General features: G+C 36.9%; 1 protein-coding gene across 5 annotated transcripts in view; it reads right to left on the minus strand.

Annotated features, from left to right (window-relative positions):
• Nucleotides 1-17906, minus strand: part of LAMA2 (laminin subunit alpha 2) — a 337231-nt gene that overhangs the window by 103031 nt on the left and 216294 nt on the right. For all 5 annotated transcript variants that reach the window (XM_085217335.1, XM_085217334.1, XM_085217332.1 and 2 more), the window contains 7 exons: nt 16489-16669; nt 12941-13077; nt 9114-9350; nt 5402-5545; nt 3480-3659; nt 2539-2727; nt 2192-2427 (listed from right to left, as the gene is read on the minus strand). In XM_085217335.1, coding sequence (XP_085073461.1) covers nt 2192-2427; nt 2539-2727; nt 3480-3659; nt 5402-5545; nt 9114-9350; nt 12941-13077; nt 16489-16669 — 1304 coding nt within the window. The remainder of the gene's footprint in view (nt 1-2191; nt 2428-2538; nt 2728-3479; nt 3660-5401; nt 5546-9113; nt 9351-12940; nt 13078-16488; nt 16670-17906) is intronic.

The raw sequence follows: 17906 nt of genomic DNA on the forward strand, positions 1-17906 counted from the left end.
GGAATGTACCTTGTGGACTTAAGCAAAACTACCTTAAAAATCAGTCAAGGTACTGTCTTGAAAAAAATTATCATATATCCTGATGATTATTTTCTGCTTAAAGACTCAGATGTCATGGGATGCGTGTTACCTATGTAAATAAATGGAGATCATAAAAATCTGTTGCAATATAACCACCTACAAAATCCAGACTGATATTCTGTTACAGGTTTTGAATTCGGGTGGAGAGTTGTCAGAGAAAACAACTGAACTATTCACTAAGTCCTGCTATCGTATAAAATGTTACACTGTGAAATGTGATGCTATAAAAATAAATTTTGGTTTGATAAGTCCACTCTGCAAACCTGCCCTGAAACAGAAGTCATTCTCTGTTCTGTTATACGCCTCATTAACTAGGTAACCCTGATGAAATGATGGCATATTACAATGCAAGTGTAACTCAATTATGATGATCACAAGAATCTCAGAACAAAATCATGAAGCTGGAAGTCCATTTGAATAACTCTTATTGTAATGCTCAAACTCAGATAGCATTCAGATTTTTCTTCCACAGCTGATCTAGAATCTGCAGTTCCTGCAGGGAAGGGTGAGCTGAAGCAGATACAGTACATAGAGAATACTTCTCAAATTTTTCCATATTACATTGGAGTTACATACCTCTTTTCCATAGGTGTTCCTTATACTTCTAATACAACATACTAAACAGATTATGCCAAAAATAAATAAAATCTCAGTGTAAAACTTTTATGGCCTCTGTTATTAATACTTAGCATCTGCCTAGTGCAAGTCAGACTCATATTCAATTTCTATATGTTTCCTCTTAGACAGTACTGCAAAGATGCATTATATCTGCTCCTAGTATTCACTCTCATAAGCTCCAAAAGCAATGTTCTTATAGACAAATTTGTAACCTAACAATCTAGAAATGATTTTAGCCTATCACTTCTATGACTTCTATCATAGTAAGGACTTCTGGAGACCTCCGGGGTTTATCTCCAATTATCCCTGCTTTCTTGCTATTAAATTTTTGCTTACAAAGGATATAACAATTTCCTTATCAAAAAGTTCAAGAATAGTCTATGCAATCTATTCCAGAACTCCCAGGAAATTTTTTCATATGTCCAATGCAAATCTTTCATTATGAAGATCAAGCTCATTTCTATTTTAAACGTGCACACCATGGAAACAGAGAATTAATTCTTTCTTTTTGTGGTAACATTTTATGCCCCTTAAGAAAATGTCTAACTTCTGTACAAGTTTGGTTCTTTACATCTTCCCTCAAAGACCATGTTTTGTGACCTCTGATGTTGTCCACTCTTCTCAGAATGCTTTAATCATTATTTCTTGAATCAGAGCATCTCAAACTGGATGCTTTGATTTTACTGGCATTGGTTTTAATTAAAAGATTAATTCTTTGTACTTTGCAGAATGTTCCTGCTTATATTTCAGGTAGAATATTTACATTTCTAGACAATATCGTTACTGAATCACATTCATCTGGCAGTATGTTGTAAACAACAGATCCCTTTTCGAGGAATAGGTAACTAAGAAGTTGTTCCTTGTTTATCTATTTTCTTTAATTGACTACTTCTTTCAAAGCATAAAATCTTATACTTGACCATTCGACTGCAGCCAGATTTCAGTACAATGTCTATTATTTTGCCATCTGATATATTTATATTGCTTTCTAATTTCTTGCCCACTTCAAATTTAGTAGGCATTCTCTTTAATCATCAAATTCATTAATGAATAAATAAAAAAGGAAATATTGAATTTATCCTAATATAATGGATTAAGTTAAGTTTTGTTAAAGGAAAACATACTGTTCTTTTTTTTACTATTTAAGTTAGTTTCAACTTTCAAGAGAAAATTCTTTCATTTATGTTTTATTACAGCAGTATATTTCCAAAAAGAAGGTATTTATTCAAAAAATACTTCTAGATTGTTTCAGGATGTGTATACTTGCATATGTTTTTCGTTAAAGGGTCCAGAAAATAAAGATTTTGTTTACTTATTATGATTTAAATTATCTCTCAAATAAAATTTCATCTTCCTCCATCTTTTGTTATGCTTCTAATCCTTCTGTTCTTCTCAGTAGCTGCTTATATTTTGAATAAAAATTCTGTTAGGAAGTTCTATCACTTTATCTCTGACTACTACACTATTTCAGATGACTGTATGAAGCAGTTACCTGCTCTGCCTCATGATGTTGCCATGAGTAGCCTTAATAAGAATGTAATGAACATCATACAGCACATTCAGGAAGTCTTCCCGGGATACAACTCTACTCGGCCTCGAGTCATCTGCATAATGTTTCCATGTGAAATCTGCCTGAGATATGGTCTTGTTGACTGTTGGGTCATCCTGATATTCCCAGGGTACAATGTTTCTCACTCTTTGGCCATCACCATAATATTCCCATTCATGCTGAAAAACAGTTTAATTAAAAAAAAAAAAAAAAAACAACAAAACATTATTAGGAGTATTGAAAAGAACCCAGTGCTTATGATGCAGTGAAAGAGCAGATGGGAGCATTACCTCTGTCAGCTCTATCTCATGCCTTGTCAGCTGTCCAATCAGAGGAGCAGCCATATGCCGGACAATAACTCTTGTGTGAGTGGGAGGGCCACCTCTGATGATCACTTGGGGGTAGTAAGTAGTAAAACCTGTTTCTTCTCGTGCTTCAAAGTAGATTGCATATTTTAGTTTCCCTCCATAAGCAGTCAGCTAACAAAGCAAAACACAAAGTTCAAAAATAAATCTCATTTTCGGCTAAAAATAATTCTCAGGGCATATGTAGGAGCTAGATACATTCCGCACCTGTACACAACCTGATTAATGCATGAGTGATATAAAATAGCAGTACATGCTTGTAGAACTGTCTGGGGATAGGGGCTGCACTTGAAAGTACCGATCAGTAATTTGTTATTATACAGTGCTATTAAAAACAACAACAAAAAAAGTGTTAGTTCTTTCATTTGATTTGCCTTTGCATGCCCAGTTGTTTATGTCTAGAGCAAGGAACATGCAACTCTCTTCAACCAAAGAGTACCAAAAATACAAAATAAATATCAATACCATGGTGCATAATAATAAGCCTCCAATAGGAGGTTTATTTCATTCATTTTCTCCTGCATCACTTAAAAATACATGGCATTTTAGAGAAGTGGCAAAATGGAGAAAAACAAAAAGTAGCAAGAAATATATTAGTTAATGAAGCTTACTTTACTTAAATAAGGTTTTTATGAGAAAATTTGTCCAGTAGAAAAATCATACATGTTACTGACAGTAACTGTCTATTATAAAAAATGTTGGTGTTACAGACTTATAGATTTCCATGATACTGGAGACAAGTTCTTTCCACTGTGTAATGACATGCCCAGAGGATGAGAAATGAACATATTGTAAAATACAAATATAAAAAATAATTAAAAAAAAAAAAAAAGCCATGTACATATTCAGTGGATTGTAATGTTTACCTTTCGTCCTTCAAACTGCTCTGGAAGCCTCCAGTAAACAGGTTCTGAACGAAGAATCTGCATCACCTGGTCTATATTTGCTACTATTTCAGGAGGCTGGAATGCAATCCCTGAAAGAGTGCTTTGGTGAAGGTTTTCATCCACCAGCGGCAGAACCATTTGCTCTGGCCTCAAGGTCACCTATGCAAATTCAAAATAATAATAAGAAAATCAAATCTATTTCTCCCCATTAAGGAAATAAGTGTTTGTCTTTAATTTTTAACACTTTAAATCACATACATACACACACATACATATACACATATGTAGGTTTTTTTCATTTCACATCACTAACTACTTGTCAAAAAACAGGTATGGAGAAATAGTGATAATAATGATGTATTTTTCAAGCATTTTGCACTCTGTCCTCATTCTAAAAAGAGTGTATTAGCACTGGTAGAAAGAGTTTCTTAGTTGAGATCCCATTAATTACATTAATATGATTAATTTGATTTTCATAGTACTATTTTAGTCTTGGGCCTCCTCTGTTCTAAGTGTGAGAAACATGAATTACAATGCAGCATACTTCTCGTGAACACTTGACTGTGAAACAACATCTGACGCTTTGTACTTCTATGCAATGTTATGGGTAATTTTGATCAAAAACTCTAACATGTGTCTTAGTAATTCTATTCAGACAGAAGTATCACAGGAAATGTGTGAATACAAAAAAGACCAATATCAAAATTGCTGCCTCCTAAAGAGTGAGGAAAGAGAAGCAAACTAATGTAAAAACTTATTTCTAACAGTCAGTCCATCAACAGGATGTTCAAGAGTTTGGGATCAGGTTGTGAGAAATTCAGCCAAGCTCTGTGCTGTATTTACGGTGTTTCATTATTTCCATTTACAGCATGGACTGACTGAACAAGAAACATCCCTGACAATTGCTAGCCCTGTGTGAGATTTCCTGTGTTCCTGTCATAACTGTATTTGAGACATCAAGAAAGGGGTCAACACATTTGAATTTCTGAAAAGCGTTACTGTCATATAGGACAAGATTCGCTTGTCTAAACATGTCTAATGTCATCTGAGGCACCTGAAATAGCATCTGGAATAACCACTAGCAGCTGGAAGAATTCAGTGTCAATCAGTTTAAAACTCTGAATCAATTCCAATTCTGTAACACATCACAGAGCCAAAAACCAGATGAGCTGTGTACACACACTCGCTTAGATGTGAGTATAAATAAGAGAGGAAATTAACTGAGACAAACCAGATCATCAGGAGGTTTAAACAACGCTATTTCTTTTTGCTGCCACATGTGATGTGATGGACAGTAGTGATTTCAATGTGTGTTTTGCGTTTGTTGTAAAGATAATTGAAGACATTCAGTCTGTCTTACTTGACAGTCTAACATAGGTCTCAAGATCCTTTTCCACATGAAGGTGGAGAGCTCTTTTTTTTTTTTCTCTAAGGGATTTCCATTCCCAGACCTAAATATGGCAGCATCTTCCCTAAGCACTCTTAAAAAAAACAATTTTAGAAAAAGTAATGGAAATAAACAGATTGGACTATAGCAAATCTATTCTGGAGAAGTATCTATGATCCTTGAATACATGTGGGTAAACTGCGTATCACATACCAGGGATTATGTTGAAATGGTGCATCATTTCCCCTTACACAACTAACTTGTCTGCTCCTAGGTTTTAACAGCTTTACATTGATCTGCTATCATATCACTAGTTTTCTTAGCTACTTACTTCTAATGCTTTGACCCTGGTATTCTAATGGAAGATTCTACTCTTTCCACTTCTCAAATTATAAGGAGGAAAATGACTGCTTAAATGTTTGGCCATTTTCTAGCTACTTCTCAGTGCTTGATTAAAATATGCCAGCAGGAAACAACATTATCTCATTACATGGCTCAGCAGTTCCCTACTCACCCACATGCGGATAAGCCCCTTTGCCTCACTGCACTGTGTAGTCAAGCCAAAGCAATAGCAGCTGCTGCAGCCAAGTGGGTTTCTGGCAAAGAGGCCAAATGTGCCAGACTTGCACCTGTCACAATGGACACCTTCCACATTGGCCTAGAATAGAGAGAACATTAAAAATAATGCAAGGTTTAATTCAGGCAATAATAAGAAAAAGAAAATGGAACAATATTAATAATAGTATAAGTGTAAGGAGCTTCAATAAGCTTTCCAGCCTCTTAACATGTGTGTACGCAAACATATAGATCAATATAAAAGTAACACTTGCAGATGTATCCACTAGGTAACTCTGAGCATCCACTGGTTCCTTGGTGACAGTTGCATTCACAGAAAGATCAAATGGTACTTTGGATACAGCAGACTAAATAAATGACTGATAAGAAAACAATATGTCCTTATGAAACTGCCTGGATTAATCAAACCTTTTGTTTAAAAGGAATTTAGTTTTGACTAGTTAGAACATTTAAGCTACAGTACTAAATATTCTTGCTGAGAAACATACTTTAATAGTAATATTGTGGAGAAAAGCTTTCCCCTCTTCATCTGATTGTTTTCCACATCACTGAACTGTATTAACAAGGCTGAAAAGTTTCGCTGTTATAATGTCAATGCTTTTATTTTCATTTTTCAATTAGTCCAAATAAAAAGCAAACCTAGATAGGCTAGATAAGCATTAATTTATTCACAGCCTTTTAAAGCCATTTTATACAGAGACCAAGGTATTGAAAAAAATTGCCACTATGAAAGCAGTGGTCTCTCTCTCTCTTTCTCTCTCTCTTTTTTTTTTTTTCCTTCTCCTTTTCTTCACAGTAATACCAAGAAGTCAACCTAAAAAAGAAAATCAACCTTATAAATGGAAACCAACACTTTCCCTGGGGATTTACCATTTTAACCTCATTTCCACATGCAACCATGAGCAAATGCTCTTATATTGTATTTATCTTAAATTTTAATGCTTTAAGTCAGGGCCAATAAAGAAGATTCTGAGCGTTCGCAAGTCCATTCTCTCCTGCTATAACAGGAGTTCATTTTTGTCATAAATTGTGACTTTTACTTACTTTATACTGGTTTGTGTCAATTGCAGTTTTTAATCAGTACATATCAGCTGAATACATATTATTAATTTGCATTCACAGAAATATAATCAGCAAAGAAATATTTCTATTTCAAAATGCTGTAAAACTCCACTAGTTCTATTTTGAGCTTGGAAGACCTACAAGAAAGAAAGTACAGTGGACTTAATCCAGAAAAGAGACACCAAGATAGTCAGTGGAGCTGAAGCACATGAAGAAAGTCTGAAAAAAAATTTGAAGAACTTCTATTTTTCCATTTCTGTGGATGACATAGGATACACAGCACTGCTCATCAGTCCAGGAAACAGCTTTTTCTCAAAAGGTGCTTGTCAACATTTCACTTCCGTTTTTTTATGGTCCCACCATAAAATGAATCAGTATTTAGAAAACAGAATAGGACATGTTCTATTCAAATACACCAAAAAACAGTACAGTGGCCAAGGAGTTCTCACACAGGTTATGGAACCTCCATCCTCGGAAATATTACCTCAGCAGTCTCCTTCAAAGAAGGAGATGACCTTAATAATCTCCAGAGGTACATTCCTCTAATTGATTTTACAGTTTCTCTGTTGAATCTATGCTTTAACTCAGAATGAAGTGAATGTTGTCTAATTAATGAAAGAATTACCTGGCAATTATACCTTTTGAATTTACTCATGAATTTTGCTTACTCTTTGTGTCAGGACAGTCCCTGAATCAAAACTGCATAAGCAACCTCTTAAAGCAATTTTTAGAAACATCTTCCATGAAGATCAAAACTCGATCATGTTAGCAGCTAGTCAGTACATGTAAATGTCAAAAAATGAGGATTTCACAACTTTTCTGGATAATCTATTTGATGACTGTCCTAGTGATTTTTTCCCTAATGTCCAGTCCAAAATTCCCAAGCTGCCATATGCATCTGTTGATTCTATAACACCTTTTGCTAATATCAAAAAGGACTTGGCTCTATCATATTTGTGATTACTCTTTGAAGTGGCTGTAGGCTGCTACTACATTCTGTCAGCTTTTCTTCCTTCTTCAGAGTAGAAGAGTCCAGTTCCTTCTCCCTCAGTGTATACTTATAGACCACCTGCCTTAAGTCTCTTTTTAGCCCTTCTCTTGTTCTTCTATATTTTTAAAACAGAATTTAAAACTGCCATTTCAAAGTACTCTGAGTAGAAGAGGAAGGATCATAGAATCATAGAATGGCCTGGGTTGAAAAGGACCGTAGTGATCATCTAGTTTCAATCCCCCTGCCACGGGCAACCACTAGAACTAGACTGCCCAGAGCCTCATCCAGCCAGGCTTTGAATACCTCCAGGAATGGGGTATCCACAACCTCTCTGGGCAACCTGTTCCAGTGCTTCACCACACTCTGACTGAAAAACTTCATCCTAACATCTAACCTAAATCTCCCCTGTCTCAGTTCAAAACCGTTCTTCCTTGTCCTATCACTATCCACCCATGTAAACAGCAGTTCCCTCTCTTGTTTACACACTCCCTTTAAGTATTTTAAGGCCACAATGAGGTCTCCCCGGAGCCTTCTCTTTTCCAACCTAAACAAGCCCAGTTTCCTCAACCTTTCATCACAGGAGAGGTGCTCCAGCCCTCTGATAATCTTAGTGGCCCTCCTTTGGACTTGTTCCAAGAGCTCTTCTTTGTCTTTCTTGTGTTGAGGGCCACAGGCCTGGACGCAGTACTCCAGATGGAGCCTCTCAAGAGCTGAGTAGAGGGGGACAATCACGTCCCTCTCCCTGCTTGCCACCTCTTTTTTAATGCAGCCCAGAACACAGTTAGCTTTTCAAGGTGTGAATGCACACTGCTCACTCGTGTCCAGTTTCTCGTCCATCAGGACCTCCAAGTTATTCTCTGCAGGGTTGCTTTCAAGGAGTTCTTCCTCCACTCTATATAAATATCTCGGATTGCCGCAGCCCAAGTGCAACACGTTAGGATGAAGACTTCCCTTGATCTCAAACCAGCTCAGTAAGCAGATTTTCTGACTCACAATGAAAGTGAAAAGTTGGCTTATATTTGATTTGTCATCTCCCATAACAGATATGTGCTTTTCAGTAGATTACTCTTCAGCATTTTACCTCCCAATTTATACTGACTCTTGGGGTTGTTCCACTTCATGTTCTTACCTTCGCCCATGTCCTTGCTGGAATTCATGACTTTGTATTTTCCAGTGTCAGATTTCAAGCAGCACACAGACTGTATTTCTACTCTTCAGACATGAGCCCTGGTGTATTCTACTTGCTGGCTACCAACTGTATGTAAAATTTTTCTTAGGCCCAGAAATCCAGCCAATTTTCAATGCAATTCTCCTCAGAACAATTCCAAACAAGAAGGCTGTGGTGATGATACCAAAAGTCTTACTGAAGTCATGAAGTCACTGTTTTAGTAGTCTTGAATTGTACACAATCTACTCAGAAAAAAAATAGATATTGCTGCAGGGAATTCTACTCATTTTAACTGTTGGTGATTCCCACTTAGTAAACTCACTAAAATAAGTCAGCACTGTAGCATATTGTGTAAGTATAAATGTCAAAGAATTTTGGAGTAAATTTCACAGCAGGTATGAGATCAGCTTGTAGTCTTCATTGCCCTACCTTGCAGCTGCATTGGCCAGTATGATTAACGCATGAGCATGTCTCCAAATCTGTATCACAGCTCCGTGGATCAGTGCCAGACAGGACACACTGACAAGCAATGCATTGTGGATAATTCCAGTAACCCAACCTGCATTCAGTGCATTTATCCCCAGAGAATTCAGGGCGGCAGAAGCAGCAGCCTGTATTTAAGTCACACTGAGAACTTAGGGCTCCAACGAGGCTACAGTCACAGGGCTGAAAAGAAGAAAAACAAGAAGAAAATTGCAGTTGTGCATGTGAAAAAACAAACAAACAAACTCACCAGAACAAAAACATCACACATCTTTCAAGTACTGATAGAGTTCTTACACTCTGGACTTCCTGTGTCCAAAGACAACATCTGAATTATTAACATAGGCATTTATATTTATTCAACAAGGGTCAAGCAATTACACTAAACAGACCAAGAAATTACACTAAATACACTTAGAAACACTATGTTCTTCCTGAACATATTTTATCTATCACTGGTAAATTAAAAAGTGAAATGAAAAATCCAACAGGATGTGAGGCACTGGCATACTCTGCAGACAAAGTTAACTTAGGAAATGTAAGTGACCTCCAAAAATTTCTTACTATAAAAGTCCTATATGACTGAACATGTATGTATGTTCAGACTCTTTTGCTAAAATTGTAGATGCTCAGGGGCAGTGGTCCCGATGGAAGCTAGTGCAATGATTATTACTAATCTGTAAGACAGGTAACTACCTTCTTTTTACAAATAGGACTCTTAGATAATAGCAATTTACATTCAATGGACAGATATTTAGTCTTCTAGTGTATTGAGAAGCAAACTTGCTTACAGAAAGATAGTTTCCACAGGCAAGTAAGGAAAGAAATAGGTGATTTGACAAGGGGTCTAGATATTGAGTATAGAAGCAAGTAGCTGGGAAAGCTGCAGTCTCCCAAAGAACAGAAAAACCCTTCAGTGCTATTACTATGAATGTACAACAAAGTTAGCCCAGGACATTTACTCTGATCACTGACGTGACAAGAATTTCATATGAAGAATTTCAGCTTGCAATAGCAAACCCTGTGCCAGCAGTACAGGTTACCACAGTAACTGACATGGATAGACTTGCTAAAATTAAGGATACAAAGCTGAAAAAGAGCTGAAGAAAATGCGGATTCAGTTTATATAAAAAAACTGTTTATTGTATGAATACTTACAGCATGTTTTTTCTCCTCTGAAATGACCATTTCTAAAGAAGGTAATTATATGTAGGAAAAATTCAACTTCAATTTTTACTGAATGCAAGATAAACTATTTAACTGCTAGTCACATATTAGACTGCTAAATTACTATCTAACCTAAGAAATAAAACCTTCTGAAAGAAACAACTTTGTTCTGCAAGATATATTTGAAAATAAAGCTTAGAAAACAAATTCTTCACCATACACTGAAGTAGTTCAGTGTGCAACTGCAATCAAACATTATGTTTGTTTTGCAAGCAAACTGTTTTATGCAACACTTTCTAACCTCTTGAGTTACAACAGCCCCGGAAATCTACAAAAAGTGTGAGTAGGAGATCTCACTTTGCAGAAATTACTGAAAGAGATGTAGGCTGATAGATCATTATTTATTTAGGTGATGCCATGGAACTGCCATATTAATGTGCCCACATAAAAGACAATAAGAGAATACACTCCACAGCTCAAACAGAGGTCTTCAACCTCATTATAGGCTGGCTTCAGAAGCCAGGAATCTGTATCACAGCAGCGCAGCAGAGGTTTCACAAGAGGAGTTTTCCATACACACAGAAATAATTAGTTTGCAACCTGAGCTACATGACAGTCTTTTAAGAAAGCACATTAGTGGTATATGACCATGTTCAGACAGAATAGTTTGTTTGAAGTAATTGCAGCAGTACTATGAATGCCTCATCATTAATAAGGAAGACAGAAAGGAGGCATTTAAACTTGGCACAGTATTCAACATCAACCAAATACTGCTCTCTTCAATTCATAAGTATGACATTATCAATAGTTTTCAAAACCTATTTGACATATTATTATTTTCCTTCTTTTTGTCCTTCCTTACTCCCCTTTTAAGACTTTCATAACTGCCAAAAACTAAAATAAAAAGGATTTAGAGGAAAGTAAGAAGATCCATTTCCCTTTTAAGGAAATAGGAAGAAAGTATATTTTATAGGTAAGGCAGCTGTTTCTTTTCTTCTCCACTGTCTCTTTATGCACAAGTCAAAGGCCTTATAAAGTAAAATTCAAATATGTCTTCCCACTAACATCAAAACTAGGGCCAAAGTAAACTTGTTCTGCAAAGGTAAGGTCAATTACTGTAGCGACACATTTCTGTATTATATAATACTGTGGTGTTGTGGTTTAACCTGACAGGTGGCTCAGCACCACACAGTCATTTGCTTATTCCCCCCAACTTTCTAGTGGGATAGGGAGGGAATGAGAAAAAACAAAGTAAAACTCATAGGCTGAGATAAAACTATTTACTAAGGAAGAGGAAAAAGGGATAATAGTTATGACAATCATGTACATAAATCTCTCTCTCTCCCTCTCTCTTTGCATATATAGATATAACAAGTGATGCACAAGCTATTGCTCGCCACCCATTGACCCATACCCAGCTAGTGCCTGAGCAGCAGCAGCACAGCCAATGAACACTTCCCCTCACATACACCTTTTCAAACTTTCCTTCTTCATGACATCATACAGTATGGAATATCCCTTTGGCTAGTTTAAGTCATCTGTCCTGATTCTGTCCCCACCCAGCTCCTCCAAGTCCCCTTGCTGCCAGAACAACAGGGGAAGCAGAGAAAACAAATCTCCTTGGCTCTGCACAGCATTACTCAGCAACAGCTAAAACATTAGTCTGCTATCTACATTACTTTTCTCCTAATTCCAAAATGTAGCATCATATTAAACACTATGGGAAGAAATAATTAACTCTGAAACTAATAAATATGGAAATCTCCTCAAACATGTTAAATTCAGCTGTAGCTAGAAAATCAGTATGCAAACTCAGCATGACAGAACTACAGTATAAACAGGGTGTTTGGTGTTACAGGCTACAAATCTGAGAGAGGGAGTAATTAAACATAACTCAGTAATTGGCTTCTTCAAGTATGTTAAGGCTTCTTCAAGTATGTTAACAGCAAAAGGAAAACTAGGGAGAATGTGGGCCCCTTACTAAGTGAGGAGGGGGTCCTCGTAACGGGGGATGCTGAGAAGGCAGAGATACTGAATACCTTCTTTACTTCTGTCTTCAGTGAAAAGGCTCTTCCGCAGGAATCCCACACCCTGGAGGTTAGTGAGAGGGTCTGGGGAATGGGAGACTTCCCTTTAGTCAGGAAAGAGGACGTGCGTGAGCGCCTAGGCAGTACTAAGCTCCACAAGTCCATGGGACCTGATGGGGTGCATCCACGTGTGCTGAGAGAGCTGGCGGAGGTCATTGCCGAACCGCTCTCCATCATTTTTGAGAGGTCTTGGATAACAGGGGAGTCCCTGAAGACTGGAGGATAGCCAATGTCACTCCAGTCTTCAAAAAGGGCAAGAAGGAAGACCCGTGGTGTAGGGAACCTGCTTTGGCAGGGGGTTGGTCTCGATGATCTCTAGAGGTCCCTTCCAACCCCTACAATTCTGTGATTCTGTGATTCTGTAATTGATCACCAACATTTATACCATAGTTTGATTGACACTAAAACTTCTAATGGAGGAACAAACAATGACTTACAAGGCTAAATTTTTATTCCACCTACAAACTACTATATTATCCGATGGGAATGATGTGACAGAGAAAAGAGAGATCCACTCACCTTGCAACCATGGACAATATCATGGCCCCAGTGATTTGGTGCACACTTGTCACACATCTCTCCAATGGTATTGGGGGGGCAGATACAGTGGCCACTGATGGGATCACAGTTATTACCAAATTGTGAACAGGCACAGGCTTGATGGAAATCAGAAACAAAACAGAGCAAAGTGAAAGTTACCCCCTTATATATCAAGGACTAGTACAAGCTTTATCAGGAGAACAATGTTTTCACATGAAACTGTATTTCTTGGCAGACGTTATTCAGTAAAACTAATTTGGTTTTCAAAGTGGTTCCAAAAAGAGCCTTCGATATTAAAGCATTATTAGGTGAACAACTCATTGGTGACAAAGATTAAAAGTATATAAATAGAAAAGGAACAAGACACTTCATCATTCTGAAGAGCAGAACCAGTGTATGTTTATTTTCATACCCACCCTAAAGATTATCCCTGAGATCACAGCAGAAGTATCATAAGCAAACTATCACTCTGAGTATTAATCAGCCCCTTCGTATCAGGCAGAGTAACATGATGCCCTATTGCAGAGGCCTCTTGCAATTCAACTATTCTATTCTACTTCCAAGTAAATCTAGATAATAAAAGATATGCATAGATAGAACTCATATTCATAGTTCAGATAAGAACTGATCTTTACTTCTCCCCATAAATGCTCCCAAAATGAGGTAACTGATGCAAGTAAGTTTAGCCTCAATCATAACAAATGTGACATGTGAAAACATGTAATACAGTCTTTTGGCACATCAAGAAGATGTTTCAGAAGTACATCTGTCATTGTGAGATTGAAACTTTTGCAAATTTTATGGAAGTACAGTTCTTAGACAAAACTGGTTCAAAAGGTACGGAGCTGAAGAAGTAATAGAGCAACATTTCTTTGTTTGTACTATCATAATTATTTAAAAGAATATAGAAAAAATACAGCACATTTGTTTCAAGAAACAGTTAAATGGAAACTTATTTTGTATTGTTTGTTGCTAGAGTGTCAATAATAACTGATCTAACTGATGTTTTTTATTGCTTAAGAAAAAATCAACATATTTCTTTTGGATAAATGCTAAATAAAATAAGTCTAATATTTTATTAGATACTTAGCTGCAATTCTAGTATTCATTTTTGCGCATCTTCTTCAAGCATGATTTGATACACTTCCATTAAATTTCTGAGTTTTCTCTGCAATTCATAATTTAATTACTTTTTCTTTTTTTTTTTTTTTTGGTCATATGAAGGAAAGTGCAAAAGACTTACTAAAATAAACGTGAAACAAACAGCATTTTGAAAAGAAAAAAACCTTTGCATCTGTTATATTCACTTTGAAACTTCTAAAAATCTGTTGAGGTTATTTAAAATACTTCATGAACATAGGCAGATACATTTCTATTTAAAATATTATTTAGTTTTGCACTTAACTCAGTCTTTCCATGTTTATCAGGAGAGCAGTTAAAAATGTAATGTGAAAATGTGTTAATTGCCTTCTCATTTTCCCTCCCCAACTGTTTAAAATTAACAACATTTTGTAACATTTCACAATGAGCGATGTGCTTTTAAATTGCAAAATGTTACTATAAGAGTGTAATCATGAAGATCATCTACAGTAATTTTTTCTCTCCAGTATGCACTAAGAAATTTAGGACTTCATTTATTGTTCGCAATTTACTTCAAGCTTTCTCAGCAGTGAGTTTGTGAACAAATCTTTCCCTTTTCCATAGTGCCAACTTTACAAAATGGTAAATATTTTCTTGCTCCTTCCTTCACATGGCAGACAATACCATAGAGTAAAATTTTTCGTTATGAACTATAAACCACTCTGTCTCAAGGCATATACTGGGGGAAGAAGAGCAACCCTGCAGAGATGGACTTGGGGTCCTGGTGGATGAGAAGCTGGACAAGAGCCAGCAGTGTGCGCTTGCAGCCCGGAAGGCCATCTATCTCCTTGGCTGCATTAAAAGAGGAGTGATCAGCAGGGAGAGGGAGGTGATTGTCCTCTCTACTCAGCTCTTGTGAGGCTCCATCTGGCATACTGTGTCCAGGCCTGGAGTCCAAAGGAGAGCCACTAAGATGATCAGAGGGATGGACTATGAAGAAAGGTTGAGGGAACTGGGCTTGTTTAGCTTGGTGAAGAGAAGAGGAGGGGGAATGACTGTTTACATGGGTGGATAGTGATAGAACAAGGGGGAACTGTTTTAAACTGAGACAGTAGAGATTTAGGTTAGATGTTAGGTGGAAGTTTTTCAGTCAGAGGGTGGTGACGCACTGGAACAGGTTGCCCAAGGAGGCAATCAAGGCCAAGCTGGATGAGGCTCTGGGGAGACTGTTCTAGTGGTTGGTGACACTGCCCATGGCAATGGGGTTGAACCTAGATGATCTCTGAGGTCCTTTTCAACCCAGGCCATTCTATGATTCTATGTCAATAGAACAGATGAAATTGAATTTTGCTGCACAGGTATAGGTCTCAAAATGTAGATGCTCCTTCCATACTAAAGCTAAAGAAGTAAGAAAGGCAGAGAGCTAGGCTTGCTACCTGTGCTGCTATTCCTTATGGAAAAGGCGGAGGATTAGAATACTTGGAAAGACCATTTCTGCTGCTGGAAAGAATACTCTACAGGTCTGACCTGAAGAAAATTAGCAGCAATATCCTCAGCTTAGTTGCACTCTGCCATCAGCAAGGAACACTGCGAGGCCATTGCCACTCTGGCATGCCAACACTCTAGACAATTAACTATGCCTCCTGTGATTGGATTTAAACTAGTTTATGAAACATTAAAAGTAGAGACTTGTTAGCAAAGATAGATATTTCTCTGTGAAGGAATCAGTGGATTAGATTCTTTTTGACCTAGTCATCTGTACTGATTTAAGGACAGGGAGTGTTCATTTCAGTGTTTGACTTTATGTCCAAAAGAACAATCATAAAGAAGTAACTAGAAATATTTCATGATGATGCTATGATTTCAGCATCTGGAGGAGAATACTTTTACTATGCTTACACATGGAACATAGCAGAGGTTTTTTTGTGTACAAGGTTTTCAGATAAAGTATACAAGCAAGATTCTAAATATAAGTGTACAGAATTTAATAAAAGAGGATCGACCTTGGAAGGACAATGAAAAAGTTTGGGATAAAACTAGAAGAAACAGAAAGGATGTGAATTGAAAAAAAACATATCAAGCTGGTGTGATTTGGTAAGCACCCGAATAAGTCTTCTACAATATTACTAAACTAAATTATAGAAACTTCATAGATGTATTTTGGGCAGAAGGTACTTGGACAAAAGGAGACTTCTGTTCCTTGTAAATACAGCTATCCATGGAAGATTAGCCATAAATTAATCTTAAAATAGCAGAAATAGCTTGGGTCTTTTGTTCTTGCCAGTTATTCTCTTTGCCAATTGACAGATTTACAGGGCTGCCCATGAAAATGACTGCCTGTCAGGAAAAATTGTTAGGCAATCCACAACCAGCCAACTTAGTAAGAAAATGAATAAATATATAGATAAATAAATAAACTTGCAATAGGCCATGAAGGATTTACATACGAGTACAGCCTCCTTCTTCAAAGTTGTAAAATCCATGAGCACAGCGGTCACATTTCTTCCCTGTCACTCCTGGCTGGCAGTAACACTGTCCATTTCCATCACAGTCAAAGGATTTGGAACCAAAAGAGTTGCAGTTGCAGGGAACACATCCTCTGGAAGATTGTAAGCCAAACGTTTCAGGCTGCCACCAAGAAAGGAAAGAAGAGCAGTTAGTACATGGAAAGATTACTGGGAAAAGATGAAAAGCTAAGTGCCTGTGGATAGCAGAGTGATCCTTTCTTTTTCTGTTGATTCTGTAATTCTTAAACAGAATTGTAGAGGTAAAACTGGCAAGGGTACTAAACAGCTACACAGCTCAAAAGGACTAAAGATTTCAGAATGTTAACTGCTATTATAACTAATGTTCTCTAGACAGTACACTTTGTACAAGGTTGTGTTTCCATATATACAGTTTCAAGAAGGTTGTTATGTACAGTCTTCAGACTGGCTTTCAGAAATTTCCTATTTTACTTAAATAGATGGCCTGAGTCATCTATGTGTACCATGTCTGGATTGTAAGACTGTGTTAGGCAGGATTGGTTACTAAGAAAATGAATTCAAATTCTCGGCTATAAATGGACAGTGATTCAACCAGAAAGACTCTGAACAAGAAGATTCTGTCTCCTATGATCAAGGGCACTACCTGTACACAGTACTCTGTAACTCAAGGGCATTTCTTCTGAATGATTCTTAGGAATAACTTTAGATGAACACAGATAGGATGTATTTGCATTACAAGCTAGTAAGAATTACCTGTTTTAAAAAATAATTAACTGCTAATGATTATAAATGGACTGAAGTGAAATATATTTATTTTTACAATGTGCTACTGGGCACCTCGGCCATTTGCTGTTAGATTTTTTGCCTAGTACAAATCAGCACAGATTTTTCAAATCAGTGGGAATGTACTGACTTAGATTCTCATGGATTTGTTTCCACAGTTAAAATCCTAATCCATGTAGGTGAAATCTCAGAGACTTTACCAGGCTTCCAAAGTCCACAAATCTGAACTCTGAGATTAATATTGATGTTCCACATTCCTAGAGGGAATCTATTGATATGTATCAATATACGGGATTGTACCTACAGTCAGAATCTGGCCTGAAGAAACATAGAAACTAAGCAAACACTTGATTATACATATAATAAAGAATTACCCTGATTCTCATTTCCAGTTTCTACAATGAAATGCTTTGCAAATTATATACTTCAGCATGACAAAATACGGTGCATCAGAGAGAAAAGATTATTCTAATCCATGTAATTAAACTTCAAGGTTCAATTAAATATACAGTGTATCTCTAAAGATTTCTATTACACAAGAAAATGTACTCAAATGTAAATATGAAAAATCTTCAGGACAGACAATCAGATTAATA

This window comes from Meleagris gallopavo, chromosome 2, assembly GCF_905368555.1.
Source record: "Meleagris gallopavo chromosome 2, MGAL_WU_HG_1.1, whole genome shotgun sequence".
NCBI classification, from domain to species: Eukaryota; Metazoa; Chordata; class Aves; order Galliformes; family Phasianidae; genus Meleagris; species Meleagris gallopavo.